The sequence below is a fragment of the Balaenoptera musculus genome, chromosome 16 (assembly GCF_009873245.2).
Source record: "Balaenoptera musculus isolate JJ_BM4_2016_0621 chromosome 16, mBalMus1.pri.v3, whole genome shotgun sequence".
Lineage (NCBI taxonomy): Eukaryota > Metazoa > Chordata > Mammalia > Artiodactyla > Balaenopteridae > Balaenoptera > Balaenoptera musculus.
Genome location: NC_045800.1, coordinates 20,213,565 through 20,238,150, shown reverse-complemented (window position 1 = coordinate 20,238,150; position 24,586 = coordinate 20,213,565). Strand labels below are relative to the sequence as shown.

General features: G+C 48.5%; 1 protein-coding gene across 1 annotated transcript in view; it reads right to left on the bottom strand.

Annotated features, from left to right (window-relative positions):
• Positions 1 to 768: 768 nt before the first annotated feature.
• XPNPEP1 (X-prolyl aminopeptidase 1) overlaps positions 769 to 24,586 on the bottom strand; it is a 53,048-nt gene continuing 29,230 nt past the window's right edge. The window contains 18 exon segments of the mRNA XM_036828823.1: positions 769 to 1,323; positions 4,608 to 4,706; positions 5,906 to 5,982; positions 6,621 to 6,794; positions 7,675 to 7,744; positions 9,247 to 9,307; positions 11,386 to 11,457; positions 13,614 to 13,691; positions 13,826 to 13,884; positions 15,076 to 15,126; positions 15,743 to 15,832; positions 17,655 to 17,865; positions 19,429 to 19,510; positions 21,646 to 21,741; positions 23,981 to 24,064; positions 24,067 to 24,123; positions 24,379 to 24,420; positions 24,423 to 24,470. Of these exon segments, the coding sequence (XP_036684718.1) occupies positions 1,195 to 1,323; positions 4,608 to 4,706; positions 5,906 to 5,982; positions 6,621 to 6,794; positions 7,675 to 7,744; positions 9,247 to 9,307; positions 11,386 to 11,457; positions 13,614 to 13,691; positions 13,826 to 13,884; positions 15,076 to 15,126; positions 15,743 to 15,832; positions 17,655 to 17,865; positions 19,429 to 19,510; positions 21,646 to 21,741; positions 23,981 to 24,064; positions 24,067 to 24,123; positions 24,379 to 24,420; positions 24,423 to 24,470 (1,580 nt within the window). The 3' untranslated portion in view covers positions 769 to 1,194.

Below are 24,586 nucleotides of genomic sequence, written 5' to 3'. Positions count from 1 at the left end.
GAAAGAAATTGGCAAAAATACATAGCAAATAGTGGTTATACATATGGGGTATGACTTGGGTTCCTAAAGAAGCAGACCCAAAGACAAGGATTTGCCTGTAAGTGGTTTAATGGGAGATGGCTCCAGGAAGCACTGGTGGGAGAAAGGGAAAGTAAGACGCAGAAGGGAAGGAAGAAAATAAAGGGTGTGTTATTGAACAAGTTCCCACAGTGGGCCAGGAGGGCTCAGCCCCACTGAGGAACCCCAGGAGGCAGTGTAGACCACGCCTCGGACATCCCAGCCGAGGGAAGACGAGTCCGTTTTCCCACGCCCGACCATCATGGTCTGAGGCCTCAGAGGCATTAGCTCTGCTGGCCCTTCAGGCTGCCCCACGCGTGCAAGTCCAGAGAACGCCCGAGGATAGGGAGTAGCAGGCACCTGCCAAAGACCACTGTCTATAAGTAGTGAGACAGTGAGATGCCTGCACTGTCCACTGTAGGGTAGACCATAGTAGACTGCCACTTTCGACATGATTTTTTGTTGTTTTTTGTACATCAATGACATATTTTAGAAGCAGGAAAGAAAAACTTACAATAAGAATACTCAACAAAATATTAGGCTTTCTAGAGAAAAGACTAAGAGGCTTGAAATTAAGTCAGAAAATATGCAGGGAGGCCAGGGAATCTCTCCTCAAAGGGGTCCGTCCACCTAGAAAACGTGCCCTGGACGTGAGCCCACCCCACACACAGGGTGGATGGTGCCGGAAGAAGAGAGACGGCACAGATGAAGCGCGTTCTGACATTTTATTCACTGGTCATAAATACAGTCTTGTGCGCACGAAGGGGATCACGAACAAGGGGCTAGCACCTGGAGCGTGACTGTCGCAGAGCGCTCGCTGCTTCACCATCAGTGGCCGGAGGACTCCCTGCAGCTGCTCGGGGCGTACCCCTGATCAAGCTTTTGGCTTTGTGGCGATCCTCCTGCTGGGGCAGCAATTTATTCTTGGCTCATTCTCAACAATTTTAAAAAAATCATAAAAGATCGAGTGTTTGCAAGAAAATATCAAAGAGGATAAGAAGATTTTGAGTTCTTCTCAGAGTCTAAAAGTAAAACGGGGAGGTAAGGAAGAAGGAGAGAAAGGGGAAAGATGTCACGGGTGGGCCAGGCTTCTTCCTTTCCCCAGAGCGTTTTTAAAAAAAAAAAAACGGGGAGGTATTAATGCTGTTTGGAGATGGGCTGCGTCTCTCTGATGAGCCACTCGAGGGCTTCCTGGCGGCCCTGTTTTTGCAGTTCCTTCCCAATCACGTCCCTGCAGGTCAGGTGGTAGTTGTTGAGCCAGTCGCACTGCAACAGGGAAGGAATACAGACGTGGTCTCACCATCACACCTTCACCAAAGGCTGTGCAGCGAGCAGTGAGGCCCCATGTGCTGAGATCACAGGATGAGAGTAAAGGAGCACAAAACCCTTTCTCCCTGCTCATGGACAAGCGACCTCCTTGTGTTCTACCTCCCTGGAAATAGATGGGACGAGGCCACATGGCTGATGGTGAAAATGCTCCTGGAACCATCTACTGCCTGTGGACTGGAGTGAGTGTGAGGGAACCACGAATGCCTGACGGCAAGCCGCGGCTCTGGGCTTCCCTGAATGCAGAGTAACTTGTAACCGGGTGTCCCCCTCGACAGCACCCCTGGAAGCCATGATGCAAGAGTGGGGGCAGGGGTCTCACAGCTCCTGCACCCACCCTGGTTGCCTCAACTGCTGTGAAGACACACCTGAGGCTGTCCTACCAACGCGCTGAGTTTCCTATCCCGTATCCACCTACAAAGCTGAATAAACTAGGATCAGTCAAGCCGGTGAGGGTCTTGTGAGTGTGGCCGTCTAGATGCACCCAAAGCCTTTGGAGGTCAAGGACTGCGCTGCTGCAGGGTGGGGTTGGGAGTAAGCCTGACTTTCAGAGCCTCAAATGAATGGGGCGACCACACCAGGCAATAAAAAAGAGGTAAAAGTATGGAGCCCGATGGGACTTGGGGGGTGTGTGTGTGTCTGTCTGTTGGGACGGGGCGGGGGGTACTGATGCGCTGAACCTGATGACAAGGGTTCTGCCAGTCTCCTCCGGGTGAGGCGTGAGGGAGGATGAGGGCTGGAGGGAAGCACGTTCTGCCAAGAGAGTGACAACCCACGCTCTGCACTGCCCCGAAGGGGGCCTCACCACGTCACAGCAGACAGACGGGGTGGTGTTGCCGAAGACTGACCCAACTGGTGCTCCTATGCCCACTGATAAGCGCCTACTAGTCTTTCTGGGAGGTGGGGAAGAGGGGTGGGATATCAAACGCAAGCAAACGGCTGCACGTCAGCAGCAAGGCCAGGCAGGGCTTAAGGCAGCCTGCCGTCCAAAGCAGCTCAACAGTGCAGGAGGCAGGAGCAAGCCTGGGACCACAGACACTCCCAAGACCCTTTGGGTTGGGGCAAGCTGGGGCACCCGCAGGGGGCTGGAGCAAGGTCACAAAGGCCTTGGCAGCCTGCAGCACCCACATTCGTGTCCAACCAAAGTCCTCTGCTGCCACCTGGTGACAAATCGATGGGAATGCAGACCTAACCCCAAAACTCCCTAAAGTTTCTACTAAGACTGTTTGGGAGACGGTAAAGGGCAATGACTGGTATTTTAAAAGCCCAAAGGACAGAATCTTGCTGTGGAGTATTACTATGCCTTCTTAAGACAGAATGAAGCCCCAGATTTACTGAGTGGTATATGGGAAATGAACACTTTTGCTAAAAGAGATAATAAGTACACTCTGCTTGGAATATTAAATACTGTCCTCTACTTGTAATTTGTGGAAACTTGCTAATGATTCCAAGGTAAGAAGATATTATCTGTCCTATAAAAACTAATTGGCTAAAAGAATAGTTCAGTGATTGGGGTATGTAAGGTACAGTAATGAACACTGGACCAGACAGAGAACACTGGTCTTTGTCCAATGTCATGGGGGAGTCACAGGTTAAAAAGACTCTCTCCCTCAAGGAAAAATGGCCTTGCTTAACCTTCCTCAATGCACTATTTCCCTGGATAAAGTGGAAGGTCATGTGGAAGAAATGTCTCCTGACTGGTACACTTCATGCGGACAGCAAGGCCTATGTGACCTGGAATCACTTGGCGGAAGCCACAGCCTTGGGCTTCCAAGAGGGCAAAGTGACTTATTAGTAGAGGGTCCCTTGCTAAGACCCTCGAAGCTGTGCTCGAGGGCCACGAGGAGAGATTGGTTCCTTGGGCAGAGGGCTGTAAGCAGGGTGGCTCCCATGCTCACTTCTGTGTCGTCATCCCCTCTCACCTAAGCCACCCCTGTGGGGACCGGAGAAGAGCCCCAGGACCGCAGGAGAGACTCTTCCCGCTGAAAAGACACACCTGACACTGTGCTGCTGACAGGCTGCTTCCTGTTCTGTATCCATCTACGGACTGAATAAACCAGCATCAGCAGGGCTTGTTTGGGTGCTGTGAGTGGGAACATTTGGCTGAATCGAGGCACTGGTGGTCAAGATGAGGTGCCCAAGCACAGAGGGAATCTAAGCAGCAAGCAGATGACCTTCCTCTGTCACCCTTCTGTGAGCTGGGTGAGGCAGAGAGGGGGCTCCTGGCTGGGAGGGCCCGTTCCACAGCCCGGCAGAGGGGGCTCCCCAGCGCTCAGAGGCACTTTCCTCTAGTGCCAAGCACAAGGCCCACGCAGGCTCCACTGAGGGTACGTTTCTGCCTCAAAAGCCCCTGGGATGAGGCCAGCGGCTGCCTCTGGTAACAAATACTTCTTATTCCTAGAGTGATGCACCACGCTTGTCCTGCCTTTGGCTTCTGCTACGCATTTGCTTTCTGCTGGACTTCTGCCTGCCTGCCTTGCTCTGGAATTTGTGTCCTTCTGGCTTCTGTCTTCCTGGCTTGGGCCTGACCACTTCACAGCAGACAGCCGGGGTGGTGGTGTTTCCACCCTGTTTTGACCCTTGTCCCTGCTCTGACCTTGATCACCTGCCTGATCCCTCAAGCCGTACTCCAGGTTCCTGGGCCTGCCGCCTCAGCTGGCCTCATGAGCCTGGGGACCCGTGCTGGGATTTGCAGGGGTTCCAAGGCCTGTCACCCTCTGAGCCTGACAGGTGAGCACTGCTGTGCGTCTGCTCTGTGACGGGCTTCAGAGCCCAAAGCAACAACCTCTCTCCCTGCCTGTGACAAAACTCGGCATATGATAATAGCATTTGCTTCTCAGTTCCTTAACGTTTCACGCAACACCAGAAAACAATCTGGCATGTGCAGTGGCCCCACCCACCCACCCACAAAAATGCAGGGAAGACACATGCCCATGTTTGCTAAACACGCCTCAGGGCAGCTATGGCTCCGGCCCTCCTGGAAAGCCATAGCACACTATTCATTCCCACCTGTGAAGCCCTACCATCCCCAACAGTGAGGAGAGCAGGGCTACATCTACCTCGAGACCCAAAAATACAGGAAAAGCACCTCCAGTCCTCAGGAGACCTAGGATTTTCCAACTCAGCTGGCCTAGGCTCTAACTTAAAAATGAGAGCGGAGGGGAGAACGTAGGGCGGCTCCCCACCCCACACGCTTCTGCCCTCCCCCAAGGCCTCCTCTTTACCTCTTTGTCTGTAAGAGAATCCACATCTATCATTTTGGTCTGTATCGGAACCAAAGTTAGAGGGTCGAAGGTCAGGCTTCCCCGGTTACTGAAGTTATACTGTGGGAGAAGGAAGAAAACAGAAGCTTTTACTCCTCTTTACCACAATGACCCGCCACGAGGTCACTCCCACCAGACAGGACCGTCTCTCAGAGCCGGGTGTAACTAGGAATCGAGACGTGGTTCACTGGTCACCATTTTTAATAGACACAGCGGATGCCACCTTCCAAGAGCTGCTCCACTGGGCAAACAACAGCCTGTGCCACCAGGAAAAGCCAAAGAGAGCTGAGGGGCTCCCAGCAGCAGGTCCACAAGACTCCTGCCTGCTGTGATGGAGAAGAGGCACAGAGGGTGTCTGGAAGCAGGGGGATCTCTGGTTTTGGTTCTCGAGCCTCTGCTAAGGTGTAAGTCCCCCAGCAGATCCCTTTTTTTGACATCAGCCACGCAGCCTGCCGTGACCCCGCCAGGCCCATCAGGTGACAGGTAACAGGCCCGTCCAGTGCACGTGGCATGGAATGGCTGGGGCACACAGGGCACACTGGGTCTCTGCTCCTGGCAGGGCCTGCGGGAGTGAGGGGAGAGGCCACTCTCAAGAAGAGTGACGTCAGTGTGCAAGCAGAGAGCAGACCCCTGCAGTCAGCTTCCCTGAAGACTTAGGAAGCCACCTCCCTCCAACTGTTCCATTTCCAAAATCACCCATGGAGGAGGAGCAAACAGGTCTTCTAGGTCAAGCCCAGCACCTAAAGCCTGCGACCTCTTGGTAATGTGATGGGGAAAGGGTGACACACCTGTCTTCCAGAGGGCACCACAGCTGTGGGGCCCGACCCAGGGGATAACTCAGGCTTCCTCAGCTTTACCTGATAAAAATCATCTGGGGCATTTGTTGAAAATAGTTCCCGGGCCCCAGCCGTGGAGATTCTGCTTCAGTGTCTGGAAGGGGCCTTTAAGCGAGCACCCCTCCCCCACAGCAGAGGCGGCTTCACGACAAGAAGCTACCTCCAGTAAACTCAGAGCCCCAGCTGACATCAAGCAGGGGCCTGCCTGGGGCTCCATGAGGTCCAGTTCTGGGTCCCAGTTCACTAAGGATTTTCCTTCTGGCTTTGCAGAGGAGAATGAATTCCAGGAGAGACACCACTATCAGGGGAAGGAGGCTCCATTTTGGCCCCAGAATGACATGCTCTTGGTTCCAAGGACAAAAGTCCTCATCCTCCCCCATTAAGGAATAAGGGAATTTTAAAAACAAAAACCTAATTACTCACCTTGGTCTTCACAGGCACCACCAGGACAACATTCTCAATGCGAATTCCGAAAGCCCCATCTTCATAATACCCTGGCTCTAAAACAAACCAAACCCCAAAATGAGAAGCAGCCCATGATGAAGATAAGCACAGAGAAGCTTGCACTCCTGGGATGACAGCGCTTCCCCGAAGGAGAAGGAGAAACAGATGAAGGGCCACTCAATCTGGGTGTAAGAGCCCAGAGACGCCTCCTCCCGCGGGGCACTTTTTAATAGGCACTTGAGGTCCAGACAGAGAAAGACTCAGAAGTTCCTGAGAACTGGCTGCAGGGTAGGGAGTACAATAACCGAGGATCCGCCAAATAAATTATGGGGCATATCCGTAAGACACAATGATGCAGGCAGTAAAATACATTCACAAAGATGCGGTAATGATATGGGAAGAGACAAGAAGCTAACATAGCAAAATATTAAGTCATGTTTCCCCTGGGTGTCTGGATTACAAATGATTTTCATTTTCTTCTTTATACTTCTTTATACTGTTCCATAGTCTCACTTTTTCTACAATGAATATTTATCACTTTTATAATCAAAAAAGGTTGTTGTCTGTTGTTGTTAATTCAGGAAGGAGAAATTATTTCCAATTTACTTTATAATAATTAAAATATAAGAAACAACAAAGAGCTTTCAGAAAGGCCAGAGGACCCACGCACACCCTCTAGGTGAGGGACACCTACCATCAGTGACAATCATGCCGGCCTCCAAGGGCTCATCAGAGAATGTTTTATAACTGATGCCACAAGGACCCTCGTGAACATTCAGAAAAGACCCAACACCGTGTCCCGTCCCATGCAGGTAATCCAGGCCAGAATCCCATAAAGCTGAGCGAGCAAAGGAGTCAAGAAGGTGGCCTGAAAGACATATTAAGAACCGCTTGGTGATTCTGTACAGTACTTTTCAACTTGCAAAGCACTTTGGAGATTACATTTGTTATGTTTGGCTCCAGAAGGTGAAACAGAAACCAGCGGGTAAAAGTTACTGGAGGGTTCAGGTTTCAGCCCAGCACAAAGAAGAACTTTCTAACAGTCAGAGCTCCTGCGGAGGGCAGCTCCCCCCCCAGTCAGAGCTCAGTCTGAAGCTGGAGGATGCAGGTGAGGAATGGTCGCCCGTAGCAGGTACGGGCTGCAGTAGATGACACGGACGTTCCCTTCCCAGCGCTGGGACCCTGCAGTTTCAGAATTACAAGATGAGATTCTAACCAGACTGCAAGCATGAGGAAAGTGGTGCCCAGGGAGATGAGTGCCAGCCTAGCCTAAGCAGACTCAAGGCCCAGGTCTTGTCAACTCCCCGTGCAATGGCCCACCCACCCATCCTCATGCAAAACGGTACATATCTCAAGTCAGGTTCTCAGTAAAATAAATCCCAATGAGGGTCCTGAAAGGAGGCACTGGCCCAGCACTGAAGGGCAGACAGGAGGCTGCACCAACTTCCACTGGGGCCCTGAGGCCTTCATGCCCTGCTGCCCTCTCCTGGGAGCCACCCACATGGGTCACCCGACACCATAATTGGTCAGGAGGGAGGTTCACACCTGACCCTGGGCCCAATCCTAAGCCTGGCTCCCTGGAGGTCCTCTCAGCTCAGGCCACGCAGCACCCCCATTCGCCCAGGATGGGCCTGAAGTAGGCTGGGGGCTGGTACGGCGAGGGAAGGACATGTTCTTCCACCCAAACTTAGACACGTCTGATGCCTGAACAAGAAAAAGCCTGCCATGTGATTGAAGGAATCACCTACCTTTGGTTCCAGTCGGGAAAACAGCTGCACTCACAGCTATGTGGCCCTTGAGGACATATGTGAAGCATTCCTGCCAAAGAAAACCCAGAGGGCATGTTCAGGACTGGCACAGATGTTTTAATCCTGTAGTTTTTGGGTAGTTCTGAAAACCTTGCCTCTGAAGGTTTTGTAGCAATACCACAGAGAAAATCAGAGGAAAAAGGAAAAAAAATCTGGTGGTGGAAAAAAACCTTGGCCTTGGTACCAATTTTCCAGAAAATCTTGAAATTCGATTTAATAAAAGAGAACTGACTGAGAGATGACCCCGCCAGTCTTTCCCTTGTAATGAACATTCTGCCATATTCTCTGCCATCTGAGCCTCAGAAAGACTGGGGAAAAGTACTAAAAAGTACTGATGACACTAGCTAACACTTATTGAGCTATTCCTCTGTGCCAGGCACGACACGTACAGCACTGTACGTTTAATCCCACACTTCATGATGGAGGCACTCTTGCCATCCCCACTTCACAGAGAGATGAATGCCAGGTCGTGCAGTTCCTAAGTGGCAGCATGTGGCCTTGGAGCCAGGCAGTCCTGCTTCAGCCTCTGTGCACCTCACCACCATCTGTACTCAGGGTTCAGTCCCTACTGCCTGGACAAGAAAAGTGCTGTTTGGAAGGGTAGTGGCTTGCCAGTAAGGTGCAGAGTCAGGACTAAACCCCACACTGTTCAATCTGGTCTGGATTGAACACAGTACAAGAAGAGTCACACCAAAGGTAGGTATCTGGACCCAAGGTCAAACCCTTCTTCATTTGCTGGTGCCTACAAGTGAATGACACAAGGGACCAACACTGGGAAATCTGCCCTGCTCTATCCCATAAAGCCCTCTTCCCTGGACAAGCTTCCTGAAGGAGCTCCCTGGAAAAAGAGATATACTCAGAGATTCAACCAGTATTTGCCAAGCAGTGACTATCATCCAAGAACCTGCTGGTCTCACGGAACCTTCACAGCCAGCCTTGGAGGTGAGTACTCTTCTCACCGTTTTTATGGATGGTCTAAGTGTTGAGTTCAAGGTCATGGAGTCTGTAAATAGCAGAGAAGATCTGAAGCCCAGTCTCCAGACTCATGGTACACATCCCTCTACCTTACAGCTGTTTCCTCTTTTCCATGCCAGACAGACCAAAAACTGAGCAGTGCATGTCATTTCAGAGGGTTCCTAGAGAGTTGAGCCTATAAATAGGAACGCTGAACTTGAAAAAAGAACGGGGGTAGCTTTCAGAATCAAATCTAGACACTGTTCGTAAAAAGGCATATATTTCACTACCCCATTCCCTTCCCCAAAGAAATTTCCTGACTGAAGAGAAGGCCAAAGCTATTAAAACTTGAATCTAAGCCACTCTGACCTTAGCAGACAGAATGCTTTTAAAATCTCTCCAATAATTAATTAAATGGATGTCATAAAGCAGATAAGCCTGATTCCACAGTAATGAGCTATTTTATTGTCCCACATATAATTTTTACTTATGTATACAATCCTTTTCACAAGAGAGAACTGTCAAAGAGCAGAGAGGGCCTCTCGAGTTTTCTCTTACCTTCTCATAGGCCGTAGGGGTTCCAAAATGCATGGTACGAGTCACATCTGTGGTTCCATCCCTTTCCAAAAGGAAGGACAAATTAGTTGTCACTCAGAATAAGCTTTTGCTCAAATGTGAGACAGATGAGGATGTGGAGAAATTAGAACCCTCATGCACTGCTGGTGGACATATAAAATAGTAGAGCCACTTTGGTAAACAGTTTGCAGTTCCTTAAAAGGTTAAACATGGAGTTACCCTAGGACCCAGCAGTTCCACTCCCAGGTAAACCCCCAAGAGAACCGAAAACATATGTCCACACAAAAACTTGTACACGATTGTTCACAGCAGCATTACTCATAACACCCAAAACGTAGAAACAACCTAAATGTCCATCAACTGATGAGTAAACAAAATGTAGTATACACATACAATGAAATATTATTCAGCAGTAAAAAGGAATGAAATACTGATACACACTCTAACCTGGATGAACCTTGAAGACATTACGCTAAGTGACAGAAGTCAGCCACTGAGGCCATATAATTCCATTTATATGAAATGTCCAGAATAGGCAAATCCATACAGACAGAAAGTACACTAGTGGTTCCCTGGGTAGGGGAAAGTGGGAGGTGACTGCTAACAGGAATGGTGCTTTTTTGAGGTGATGAAAATATTCTAAAATTGATTGTGGTGACAGTTGACAACTCCGTGAATAAACTAAAAACCATTAATTGTACACTTCAAATGAGTAAGCTGAATTATATTTCAATGAAATTGTTAAAAAAAAATAAAATGAGACAAAGTGTGAATGCAAGGATGGCCCAGTGTAGTGGGAGTGAACTCAGTCAGGCCCTGACAGACACACTCTTGGTCTACAGTGTGAGGACTGTTTCACGGAAGACACCATCCCTGGGGTTATGAATGAAAGGGAGGTGGACAAAGTAAATAGGAACCTGTTTCTAGCAAAAGAAGGTCAAACTCTAATTCCTCCTGTCAGGATAGCAAGCGGTTTACTGGACCCTAAAAATACCCAAATGCATCTTTTAGAACACCCTAATCCACCCCTTGACATAGAGTAACTTCTAGAACCCTGCTAAAATTTAGAAGTGAACCAAAGTTACACCATTACCCAAGAAATCCAAATACCCTTAGCTTTAGGCTTTTATTAACTCCAACCCACACGGCCCAAGGCTAGGTTGTGGCTTCCATCTCCACCAGCCAAAGTCCCAACTTCAGTGGAGAAAGGAGCAGTAAAAGGCCTTGCTCGTGCTCTCTCAATGCAGACAACACCTATTCCTGCTCCTCCTCGTGGGTTCCACATCAAGACCCAACCAAGTCTTGGTTTCTCTGAGAAACTATTCTAGATGATGACTGCGAAAGCAGCAAGGCATGAAGAAGGAAATTCAGAAATTCAGGGACAACCCTCGTTTCCCATTCATTCATTCAAAATTAAGCCCTCGGGCTTCCCTGGTGGCGCAGTGGTTGAGAATCTATCTGCCTGCCAATGCAGGGGACACGGGTTCGAGCCCTGGTCCAGGAAGATCCCACATGCTTGCGGAGCAACTAGCCCGTGAGCCACAATTACTGAGCCTGCGTGTCTGGAGCCTGTGCTCTGCGACAAGAGAGGCCGTGATAGTGAGAGGCCCGCGCACCGCGATGAAGAGTGGCACCCCACTTGCCACAACTGGAGAAAGCCCTCGCACAGAAACGAAGACCCAACACAGCCAAAAATAAATGAATAAATATATAAATAAATAAATAAATAAATAAAAGAAAAAAGATTTTTTAAAAAATTAAGCCCTCACTTCACAAGGCCCTGGGGCCACTAAAAGTCTGGGGAGCTGCCAGGTGGTTTATAGGCTGGAGCAGACTTCCCAATAGTTCTGAAAGCTTACTTTCAGTTATTTATTTAGTGTTTAACAGCTTCCAGCCAAGGACTAAACATTTCTATCAAACAGTCTTTTGTGGGAACAGGATCACAACTGGGCTGTTTCAACAAGGGGTGAAAAAAAGGACAAGACGTGGAAACAATTCCATCAGCGGCTGGCGCAGAACGAGATGACCAGCTGAGCACTCTCGGCTGGAGCCTGGCCTGTCCACCCACTCAACTGCCTTGACTCAGTGGAGTCAAGCTCTACGCAGCCCCGATTCACTTACTTGTATTGAGCACCCGAGTCAATGAGGTACACCTCATCCAGAGACAAGGTCCTATTCGTCTCAGGAACTGGCCTAAGAAAGTTAATTAAAAATTAATTATTCCACAAATGTAAATGCTTCCTGAATCTGGGAGGAGGGAATACAAGAGTTCTTTGTACTGTGCGAACAATTTATGTAAGCCTTAAATTATATCAAACTAAAGTTACCCAATAGGTTAATTATTTCAACTAATATTAACCTTCTACTATTCAAAGACCCAGTCAACCTATCTCCCCAGCAGATAAAGAGGTCGGGAGAAGGAAATAACATATTTCTTTGTATCTTCCTCCATTTGTGACTGGAAGAAAACAAGTGTTCATCAGATAATTGTAAAAGCTACAAAAATAATAATCAATAGAAGCAATAAGACCAAGCTGGGAAGTGGGAAGAGAGCAGCTGCAGTCATTTGTCTTTTTTTGGGGGGGGGGGGGGCGGGGGTGGTGGTCCAGGCCGCTGCCTCAACCTCCACTTCCCTCCCTCAGTCCTAATCCCACCAGGTGCCTCCCCACTTGCTTCCTAGACCACCAGACAGGCAGAAGGTCAATGTCTCAGTCTGGGAGAAAACCGAACGGGATTTTTGCTGGGGAAAAAATCTGATTTCTGATCTGATTTCTCCATGCCTTTTTCCAGACAATATGCTGCACTGGGAAAAGCTAAAAGGGACGCGAGCATTCCAAGTCTCCGCCCTGCAGCCGAGAGAGGTTCTCAGAGAGGCTCTCCTTCACTTCCAGGCAATAAGGGTGAAAGTGGGCACTCGAGCCCAACTGGGAGAAAAGACAACCAGACATGGGCCCAGTTTCAGCACCCTCTCTGTCAACAGGCTTCCAACAGCCACAATGAAGAGGCACCAAAGGAGAAGCAAAATTCTCCCCCCTTGGTCTGAAATTATTTATTGTGTTAATTATATGCAAAATTCTAGAGTAGTATCCAGCCAGGAAATTCATCACCTGCATTAAATCTAAGACAAAACTGAAGTCCTTTTGCTATTTTAATGTTGGAACAGAGGCATTAATGTGAGAGAACTGTACAGTCACATATCTGTGACTGTCTCCCACACAACAGCTTCAAAATTTGTCCCAAGACTAAAAACTCTAAAGGCGATTAAAAAGGCGGGGGGCAGGAATCTGTGCCCACGTACAGCACTGCAGCACAGTGAGACAGCCAAGTGTTCCTTCACTATGCACATCACAGGTGGGGAGCGAAGGACTCAAGATGCCCACACGAGGCAGAACCACGTAAGCCAGGCAAAGCTGAAGCTGGAGCCCCATTTCCCACCACCTCTACAGGCAGGTCTAGCAGTCCTACATTCACCAGTGTCCCCTTTGTCTCACAGTGCAGGGATGCGTGGCTCTGTGGGCCCGTGGGCTCTTGTAGGTCATGTGGCACAAACCCCCATAGGCTGGGGAGGAGAGAGGTTACAGATTATCTCTTCAACCGCAGCAGGGTGCTCCACAGCCTAGCGATAAGCTTTTTGGTATGGAGGTGATGGCGCTCACAGGATGTTTGGACTAGTGCATCAAGAGGGCTGCCACTGTCAGAAAAGAAAAACACTAAACACTCTAACTACTAAGATTCAGGGATTGCGGCTTCCCTGGTGGCGCAGTGGTTGAGAGTCTGCCTGCCAATGCAGGGCACACGGGTTCGAGCCCTGGTCTGGGAAGATCCCACATGCCGCGGAGCAACTGGGCCCGTGAGCCACAACTACTGAGCCTGCGCGTCTGGAGCCTGTGCACCGCAGCAAGAGAGGCCGCGATAGTGAGAGGCCCGCGCACCGCGATGAAGAGTGGCCCCCGCTTGCCACAACTGGAGAAAGCCCTCGCGCAGAAACGAAGACCCAACACAGCCATAAATAAATAAAAATTTAAAAAAAAAAAAAAAAAGATTCAGGGATTATGAATACAGATACTGCAGCCTCAAAGGAAAGAGGGACAACCCGTTTGACATCGCGAGAACGTCAATGCGAAACGTCTGTGCCTAAGAGTTGGCTCCCAACAGGCAGAGGCTTGGGGATTTAGAGCAAAGAAGAGAAAATAAGACCTCCAAGGTCGTATTTCCCATATAAGAACAATCTCAACAGACACACGGAGGTGGGCGCCAGGGCCTCTGGTAAAATAATGTCTCTCCCCTGCTCAGGCTCCTGCGCAGAAGCAGCAGCAAAGCCAGGCGGCGTGCTCCTCCGCATGCCTTACGCGTAGTGAATGATGGCGCCGTTGGGTCCCGTACTGGAAATTGTTGGGAAGCTCAGGTCCACAAAGTCAGCCTGCTGCCTGGAACAGAAAGACACACAAGAGCAGAGTGGTTTAAAGGTTTTTACCGTGCCAAGAATCAGGGCCCTCCCAGCTTCATTTAACTTACCAAGGAAACGAGCACAAGGTTCATGGGCCCCCAAAGTGATCCTTACCTGCGGAATTCCTCAGCTTTGTCGGCAGCGGAGATCTCCGTCACGCCACCTTTGGGCACCTATAAGGGAAGTTGCTTATAAACCATTGGGGTGTGATAAATTCATCCGTCTCCTACATATTATAGGGGGTGCATTAAAAGCTTTTTCCTCAATCCCCATGTCCCAACTGTCCAATCTATAGGACACAGCATATGTCTCATCTTTACAAGGAGGGAATTTCCAAAGGCTCTTACCAAAGCCATCTAAAAGTAGAAGTGTTTCTATACATTTAATTTTTCACTCAACTATTTCCCTCAGTGTTATATCCTGAAACCTCCCAAAACTTAATACACCTAAATTTAAAAATTAAAAAGCATCCCCACCTAGGATATCATCCTAAGAAAGTGATCCTAAATAAATAAAAAAGATAAATGCAAAGATATTATTACAAGGTGTTTGGTAAGTGCAAAAAAAATTTAAAACAATCTAAACATTTGAAAATAGGAGGAATGGGTAAATAAATCAGTCTAGCAACTAAACACAGTCTCTATTTGAATCATTTTTTTAAAGACCTCAAAGCACATAGAAAATGCTCACACTATGATAAATAAAATAAACAAAATACAAAATCGTAGCTGTACAGTGAGAGACATGTAAAAATGATTTATGTTGGAAAAACAATGTACACAGATGAACAATTGCCAAAGAGGAAAAAACTGTTACACCAGTGGGAATCAGGGTGATATTTTCTTCTTCCAATTTAAGCTACTTTAAAAGAGTTGTTTATATAATATTTAAAGTGAATATGATATTGTTTAATAAGAGCACAAAGAAATCACCTTCCTGTCAACTACAAGGAGTGAAAGGGCAAGAAACTAATGCCCAGGAGTCAATTTAATATAAAAAGTTTTATGGCTTAAAGTTCAAAATATACACAAAGATCTTTTTTCTCTTAACACAGTCAGCTTGCTTGTAATATCGTTAAGAGTCATTTTTTCTTATAATGAAACTCCACTTAGTTATAAGACAATTCCTTAACCAGAAAGTATCCATTCTATTAAGGAATTTCTTTCTTCATCTTTGTTACTACTATTTATAATTAAAGAATTTTTAAATACACACCAAATTTCCACAAAGAACTATTAAAAGAGAGTACTAAAATTGGATCAAGATCTTAGACCTCGTGGTCAACCAGAGCCACAGTTCGAATCACATGTAGATAATTTCTGAATAATCTATATCCATGTGTTAAACAAAGACTAAGAACCAACCTCTTTCTCCAGCCAGTTAAAGAGTTCACAGAGGGCAACGGCATCTTTAATCTGTGCAAATAACAGAGACATTTTTTAAAGTTATTACTGAAAATCAGATGGGCAGATTCAAAGCCCAGCCCTAATGTGATACTGAGAGGGCTGCACTCTTACAGGGCTACAAACCATCAGCAATCAGGGTGCATGTAAATGCAGGCATTTCCTGTGAACAAGTGTGCAGCAGTTTCCACTACGGGGGAAAGGGCTCCCCTGCTGTTGAGTAGTTCAGGCACAGTCAGGAAGGGGCCCACCTCAGAGCACACACGAGCACCCTCAGAGGGGTCATTCCTGTACTACTGGAGCAGGAAAGACGGGCCACTGTCAAAAGCCGTCTCTGGGCCCCAAATCTTTCTAGATCCACTACTGGCCTTGAAACACAAATCTAGGCCTCTTCAGAGGCTTCACCTTCATCATCACCATCACCTACACTATCATCATCAATCTCCTCTTGTGTTTTATATTATGTAAAGATCTAGCCCATCCAGTATTTTATTTCATTCTCTCATTAACTCTGGAAAGCTCAGAGAAGTTCCCACCTTGTGCCAGGCTCAAGGCCACACAGCAGGTGAGGGAGCTGGGCCTCCTGACCACCATGCCTCCCCTCTTCTGCACAGGCTGCTTTACTCACGTGAGCTCTCCTCATGCCTTCTGATTCAGCAGAATTCTTCACAGCTTTGGCGATGCAGATGGGGGTGTAAGGCATACAGCAGCGATGATCCTGGGGCGAAAGGCAGTCACATGGGAAATCGAGTCTGGCTCCACTCACCCAAGACCAAGGCTATCACCTCTCCACCCAGCACAGCACACTTCAGACAAATCATTGGAAGAGCTCCCACCCAGGACCCACCCAGCTGTCCCCTGGGGCCCGAAGACCTGCCCTTTTTGGTTGGTGACTCTGAGCATGGCAAAAGGTGCTTGAGCTCATCCAAAAAGATAAAGTAAAAACATAAAACAAGTTATTTCTCGTCTATCCCCCACCCCGTAGCTTTTTGAGACTGCTGGCTGCCAGCCATCAGAGAGATACTGCTTTTCAAACCTCCAAGGTCATGGTCAGAGTTCACTAACAGATCAAAGCTTGACCGAAACAACCCCTTTCTGGCTGCACAAAGGAGGCTTTTTCCCACTGTCTAGGGACGCACATGACGGATGAGGGGGGAGGGGAGGCTCCTGCTCCTTCCTGCCTCCTGCTCAGGGATCAGCTACTATTAAAGGCCTGATCTTAAAGGGCCTTAAAGGGCCGGGGAAGAGCCTTCCCAATTTGAAAACAAGTTAGAATCCAGCCCTGTGTTGGAGGGGGGAGGGATTTTGCACCACCTTGCACTTGCACTAGCACAGAGCTTCTCAAAGGGCGTTCTCTCTCTCCACTCTCCTTGCTCTCTCTCTGAGAAACCTACCCGTCATGAGACAAAGGCAGGCATGATCCCCAAGGAGGTAAAGCTCTGAGTAACTATGTCATGCAGTGTGACAGTGACAGGGGTGCAATGGCAGGCCAGGTCTAGAGGGCCAGGCCTGGGCTCCTCCCAGGATGGCCCACTGCTTAGTGGAGGAGAGAGGCCCAGGGCAGGACAGTCAAAAAGGCTACAACTAAGGTGCCTTGAACTCCTGCGCCAGGCCTCAGTTAAAATGAGGGGGAAGGTGTCAGCTGCTTAGCACCACCCAGCAGGGGCTCAGTCAAAGGCAGGGCTATCAGTATCATTTGACCTTTGATAAATCCCCAACTCCCAAAGCCTCCCTGGGCCTCAGGTCTCCTTAACTATGAAATGTGGTGGGAGAGGTGGGTGTAGAGTAGTGTCTCCCAAACGTGAGATACTCTCATACCACCTGCACAGGTCTTACCCTAGCTGCTACCCCCTGGACCCTTATTTACTAAGACTTCTCTTTAGACTATCTTTGAATCAACATAGGTTACTGAACTCAACTCTCTCTTAAGAAACAATTTTTATAATATATGGTCTCATATGCTAATCATATTTTTTTCTAGTACACACTAAAACACTTTTTTTATAGTTGATATACAGTATTATATAAGTGTGAGGTATACAACATAGTGATTCATAATTTTTAAAGGTTAAATTCCATTCAAAGTTATTATAAAATACTGGCTATATTCCCTGTGCCATACAATATATCCTTGTAGCTTATTTATGTTATGCATAGTAGTTTGTACCTCTTAATCCCATATCCCTATCTTGCCCCTCCCCCCTTCCCTCTCCCTACTGATAACCACTAGTTCATTCTCTGTATAACTGTTAAAATGCTTTTTAAAACAGATACATTTAAATAAACCTAAGTATGAATGTGTACCACCTAAAATCATCTCTCATGTCATGTTTTGGAAAACACAGAACTCAATGGGTTCTAAAAGCCTCACACTCCAGCCCAAAGGGCTCATCCAGGGAGATGACACCTCTGACCCAACAGCCAGTCCTGGAAATCTGCCTGAACAACCTCTGCTTCAAAGACAAGCCGCACGATGCCAGGACTGGAAAGGGCCTGGCAGCTGGAGTGGCAGGTTTAGATGGGTCTCTGGGGCTACCAACCTTGGGGATGGCCTCGCTCACGGCATAGCTGGCCTTGTCGCTGACCCACACCTTCTCCCTCGGGGAGAGGCTGGCGCACAGGGTCTTGAGCTCGCTCAGGATGGACTTGTAGGGAAGCACCTGGATTCTGTATTCAGCTTCCAGGCCCAAGTCAAGCAGCAGGTGCTCCTTCACACTGGGGACATCTGTGCGGTCGCCATCAATGAAGAGCCTGCAGAGGGGCCAGAGGTGAGGTGACAGAAAAGGCGGGCACAGGAGTGAGAGGACGAGAACACAGACCCACACACAAGCGACAGGCTCTACCTCCCGGCATCCAAACCAAGCAGTTTCTCTTTCCTCCATGCCTTTCCCAAATCCTGCTCCCCAAACTGTGTCCCCTGCCCTGTGTATGCTGTCACCTTCCACCCCATTCCCCAAGCCAGGACCTGGGCACTGTCCTCCTTGATGCTCCTCCTTCCCTCCTACATTGAGATCTTTGAACCTATAGCCTAAACACCCCTCAGACCTCTCCAGCTTTCACTGCAGCCTGGCCCAATCGCTGCCCAGGTTCAGGCCACTACCGTCTCTCACTTGGATCCGTGCCACAGCCTCCTAACTGGTCTCCCTGCCTCCAGTCTTCCCTATCCACCCTATTTTTTGCAGCAATCATAATTCACCCCGTAATTTCACTCCAATCGTAACATTCTTTATGATTTACAAGCCTGACCACGTAGTTCCGTGTGAAAAACTCATTCAGTAGCTCCGCAGCATCCTCAGGACAAGAGCTCAAGCTCCTGAACCTGGCTCACAAGGCCTTCCTTATGGGGGCCCTGCCCACCTGCCGGCTTCCCACTCCAGGTTCCAACCACACTGGACCACTCTGGGTCCTCCACGCACACTGCTCTCTCCTGCCCAGAGCCTCTGAAGACGCTGCTTCCCCTGCTTAGATCACCGTTCCTCTTCCTCCTCGCCCCCTACTCACCTAGCTAACCCCCATGTACCCTTAATCTCGGACTCAATATTACTTTCCCCAAGAGCCTCTCTGACCAGGCCAGGCCCCTCCAGTAACACCCGTACCCACCCCAATGACAAGTTAGTGCCCACTATGTGCCCGAATGCCCGGAGGAAACCTCTCATCTCTGCAACTCTAACCCAGGACGCTGTCTGTCTCATTCACCCCAACACCTAACAGAGACCCTAGCACATAAGAGGCACTCAATAAATACATTGTCTGAATGCAGAAAGCCATCCAAATAAGAAGAGCAATGGCAGGTTGGCCACAAGCAGCAGTTTAAAAGAGAAACTGACAAGGCACAGCTCAGGGGGTTTTTCTGTGTCACTTCTGACCTTCCAAATGACTGGGTCTATTTGCATCGTGGACCCAGGATTGTATAACAGAGCCCATATTCCCCTTGGCATTGGCTGCTGGGAAATCTGGAATCAAATGTATGGCCTGAACAAGACTTTGCAGCAGGAATTTTGTGAACTAACCTCACTCTCTCCAGTTTTGTTCTGATGTCCTCGACCACCTATTTTTTTTATCTCCTCGTACTACAGAGACTTTCAGAGATTTCAAATCATTTTCAGGATTAAAAGAGAGGCAGGATATAAATAAATATCTATTGTTAAGGAAGACAAGAAGGGGAAGGAAGAGAGGCAGCAAAGGGAAAAGGCAGGAGAAAAGCAGCGTACTAGCGCACGTCAGGCCGAGACTGGCGGGCACGGGCCAGAAGGGGGCAACTGGGGCTCCGAGGAGCTGTGGGGAAGGACTTTCAGGCGCGGGGCCAGCACTCACATGATGGTCTCTAGTCCTATGACTGCATAGGAGAAAAACACTGGATTGTGCTCCACATCTGATCCTCGGAGATTGAACAGCCCTGAAAAAAAAAAAAGGTCCTGTCACCTGCCTGAGTGAGAGTTTAAGGGGCAGCCTGTAGAGCAAGGGAAGAGCTTCCACTCGCTAGGGAAGCACTGGGCGGCATCTCTCCGAGAAGCTGGGAGCCTCACTTCCTGGTCCCACCTCTGAGCTGCAGTTGCTCATATCCGCCAAATGATGGCACCAGAACTGTTTCTTATGCTACCGCATCACCATCCCGAGAAGGGGATGCAAGAGTTATTAGTCAGAAAACCCAACAAATGCCCTCCAGACAAGAGTTGAAATGGTCCACCCGGCGGTGACCTGCCAGGCCTAGCAGGCCTGACGTGCCACAGAAAAACGCTCTGGCACTCCCAAATACAGGGGAGGGGAGCCAAGCACTCGCTCCCTTCTGAGGGGAACGACCTAGAGTAGAAAAACTGAGACCCACCCATGAGGGAGGCCAGATGAGGCCCCCTGTGTGAGGGTCAAGAGCCCCAGGAAGGCGGGGCTTCCCGGCAGAGGAACAAAAGCAGTGAGTCAGCAGGGCTCCGGCCCACGAATGAAACCCGAGCCTGCGGCCCACCCGGAACCACGGCTGGGTGGAGGACCTGCCTTGGCCAGTGTCAGGGGGTCTAGTGAGGTCACTGCGTGTTGGAGAAACTGGAGGGACCAGCAGAGAGCACAGCTCTGGTCCGAGGACTTCCAGCTGCCTCATGCTTGCTCCCCTGAGGATGAGAGTGCAGAGAAGACCCTGGCGTAAAAAGCACTGCCTCTATTTTAAAATCTGGCTTCACAAAGTAAAGCAATGAGGCAACATGTTTTTCCTATCAGACCAAACTAGCACTCTTTTTAAATGACAGCACCTGGGGCTGGCGAGGGTGTGGCGAGAGGGGTGTATTCATACACCCCTGTGCAACCTTCCCGGCAGGTACATGGCAAAATGGTCAAAAGCCCTGCCATGCACACACCCTCTAATCCATAACTCCACCTCTAAAGCCAACCAGAAGTTGGAAGAAAATTATCTGAAACTAAGACATGGATTGTGATGCACCAAGTACTCTGATGTAACAAAATCACGAGAAAATTGGAAATTACTCAAAGGGCATACGTAGGGGAATGGTTAAGTAAATTATGATACAACCATATGATGAGATATTTAATATTCACTTAAAATTATGCTTATGTATGCTTAGAGTATCCCGATACATTGGAAAAAATCTAGCTACAAAATTATATATGTGCAGAATGTTAACTGTGATTCTCTGTGTGTAAGAAAATTATAGGTGATTTTTTTTTCTTCTTTCTACTTCCTCTGCACTTTCCAGGTTTTCCGCAATGGAAATGTGTGTCTTTTTAATAATAAAGGAGAGAAATTAGCTTTATATGTTATTTCCTCTGATGTTAAAGTTATTTAGTTAATTAGGGATATAAATCGCTGACACTCTTGACAAAGTTTGGAACTGGGGATTAGAGAGCTAGGACACTGTGCAGTAAACTTTCTTTCTCCAGTGAGAAAAATCAAAGGATAAGGCAGTGCCTTGTCTCAGGTACCCTGGGTCAAATCCAGTCAGAAAATAGCAGACAGAATAAGAAGATTCCTTCAGGTTCTAGAAGGCACTGAACAATTCCATGGGGATAGTTTAAAGTCTAAAGATTAAAAAACTGCTATTGTACCAAAAGGCTTGTTGAAGAACTTTCAGTTCCTGAGTTTTCTGAAGTAGAAATATTTGTAGAACATCCTCATTGTGAAGAACTTGGGGATATACAGGAAAAGGATAAAGAAGAAAATACCTCCTATGATCTTACTTCTATACCCACAGAGACACACGAATGTTGACAGGCACCAAAAGTTTGTTGGAAATGTCCCTCCTCAGAGATGTCACAGTCCTGAGTAGACTGGCCAGAGGGGGACATCATCACAGATTTAATATCAGCCCCTGGCTGTAATACAGCTCCAGACCAAGCTACATTCCCCTCCCCGACTCCCTATAATTACTTCTCCATCCTACTCGGCATATCATATACCCAACTGGTGACAGTCTTTTGCTTATTCCCTGGCCACTCAGAAAGCTGAATTGCATGAACACACAGATTCCCAGAGAACCAATGCAGAGACTGGGTAACACACCCCAACAGTGAAACCAGAGCACTCACATGCAATCTCATCCAGGGCAGTGACCACAAACCACACGACGTTCCTCTCGGCCATTTTCAACCGAAGATCTACAACCTTGTCCTTCCAGGAGATGCCTGCAAGAAACAAACGTACTTGCGACTCCAGCCCTGGTCTGGTCCCAGGGACCTGCGGAAGCCAAGTGAAAGAACCCATTCCAAACATTTTTAACCAGCACCATATCCCAGGGAGCATGTTATCTGAGCAGACAGAAGGCCCAGATTCAAGCCCCATACATGAGAAGTGACTCTAAGCTAGTTGACTGTCAAGAGCCCTGACTGCCTCAAAGAAAAAGTAATTCATTTGTTCATCCAACAAATGTCTATGAAGCATCTACACTTCCCAGGCATAGATATCTGCAGGTACCATGCTGGTCACTGTGGTTACAGCTCTGAGCTACATGCAGTCCTTGCGCTCATGGGGCTTATAATCTAGAGGGGAAGACAGACAATTAAACCAGCAATTAGTGGGACTTCCCTGGTGGCACAGTGGTTAAGAATCCACCTGCCAATGCAGGGGACATGGGTTCGATCCCTGGTCTGGGAAGATGCCACATGCCTTGGAGCAACTAAGCCCGCGAGCCACAACTACTGAGCCCGTGAGCCACAACTAATGAAGCCCGCACACCTAGAGCCCGTGCTCCACAACAAGAGAAGCCACCGCAATGAGAAGCCTGCGCACCGCAATGAAGAGTAGCCCCCGCTCTCCGCAACTAGAGAAAGCCTGCGCACGGCAACGAAGACCCAACACAGCCAAAAATAAAATAAATTAATTTAAAAAAAGAAACCCAAAAAACCAGCAATTAGTTACACTTCTGTACAGGGAGCTTTGAGAACACACTACCCAGCAGAGAGAACTCACCGAGTCTTAGAGGTCAGGGGAACCACTTTACATTCCTGGAGATACGAGACTTGCCTTTCAGTGCTAAGACCGAGGAACTCTCTACAGTCTGACTCAGTGTGACAACCACTTCCAAATCACACTTGCACTGTCAGACACAGCCACGGCCTCCCTGCTCTCCCCAGGATGAAACTGGGGTCCTAGAGGAGCTCACCCCATCAGCACCACCACCACCACCACCCAGCCTGAAACAGCACATGTAATGCAGGGCGCAGCCACCTGTGAACACGGCAAGCATCTGTCTTATTCGCCCAGCACCTAGCAGTGTCCTGCACACAGCAGGCACTCGTGTCTGCTGAACAGAAGTTTTACCAGCCACACCTGCTCTCCCCCCTTCTATAAGCAATAGGTCAGAGCCTCTGCTTCAGTTGAACAAAACTCAGAACACGCTGATGGAAAATGTTTAGCTGACCCTGGGCCGCTCACTGGACCCATCCCCCTAATCTGTAATACCCTCAGGTGAGGGTGTCACAAGGAAAGCAAGCTGGGGGCTGTCCCCACAACTAAACGCTGCTGTGAAGACCAGCTCGGGAATGCTGTTTCAAACTTGACTGAGAGTCTGGGCTGTAACGCTTTCTTCCCAGGACCCCTCTGGGCAATGTGCCTACATTCCAGACATCCCCCATCCACCTCTCCTCTGCCGTTTCTACAGCAAGGCTCCCTCCCCGGCAGCCCCACCTCCCAGGCCCTTCCCTCTGCACTCCTCACTCTCCCATAAACCGCACTTTCATCGCCCACAGAATGTTCACAGAGCTTGCCCCTCACTCACCACTGTCACACAAGCCAAAGAAACCCACCCACACCCGAAAGTTACTAAAGCAGAGGACGGACAGAAGGAGGGGGCCTGGGAAGGTAAACCTACAAATGCTGACAGAAGAAAAGGAAATGGAATCTAGAAACCTCTAGGCTCACTACAGTCCAATAAAAATTAATTTAAAAAACAAAACAAAACAAAAGACAATCTGCTAAGGCTGGGGTGTGTATACAACCCAATCAGCTGTTGACACTGATTGTGGATTAATAAATATGTGAGAAGGAAAAAAAATTTAAATAAAGAAATAAAACTTTCAAGGTGACTAAATCAAAAAAAGAAAAGAAAAGAAAAGAAACCTCTAGTCTGTTTCCAATATTAGACACGTTAGAGGGGCAGTTAGCAACTGAATGGTAAAAAAGCCATCTCAGCAGCACCCACAGGTCTGCCCAGAAGAGCTTTGCAAGAATAAACTATGCCAAAGTAGGTGGCAAGTAGGTGGCAACTGTGGAAACAAACTGAACTCCTGCTGCATCAAATGCCCCATGTGCCAGGGTGGGGCAAAATCCTCCAATCAGCTCAAGCTCGACCTGGATTCAGCGGACTTTCGTTAGGTGATAGGGGCCGATGGTCGGGGGCCTTCTGGGCACAGCCGTGGTTCTGACCTGTGTAATCCAGGCCCAGTGTGATGAGGGGCTTGCAGGGACGCTCAGGACGGTCTGTCCAGATCTTGTCCACAAGGTTCTCCTGACAGGAATGAGGTGATGGCCAGCGCTTCTCAGAACTTTGGCCATCTTCTTCCAGTAATCTGAGGAGAAAACACACGTGGTCTAGCTATGAACTGAACACCCTTTACAGGCAGCAGGGCTTTGAGAGCCTGGCACCTTCTGAAAGGCTATCCCGTGGCCCTGTGCTAACTCTTCTCCTCACCTTGACCTTTGTTGTGACATCAAATCATGCTGAGCCCCCAAATGTTCCACAACCCACAAGCAAAACAGGGAGGATGGAGAGGCCTCTAGAACTCACTTCCTCACCCAAGATGAAAGGGCCTATGCTTACTCACCTGTAGGAATGATCAATGGGTCCACACCAACCCTGGATCCTCAGGAAGTACACTCACCAGCCAGTCTTCCTGAGTTGGTGTGTCCTTCAGACCTACAGAGGGAAGGAACAGATGAGAAGCAATTCCCAGGGGACCCGAGCTCATTGTCCTATCCAGAAGAAGGCAATTCACCAACATCATGATAGCAGGGTCTTTATTAAGCACCTTC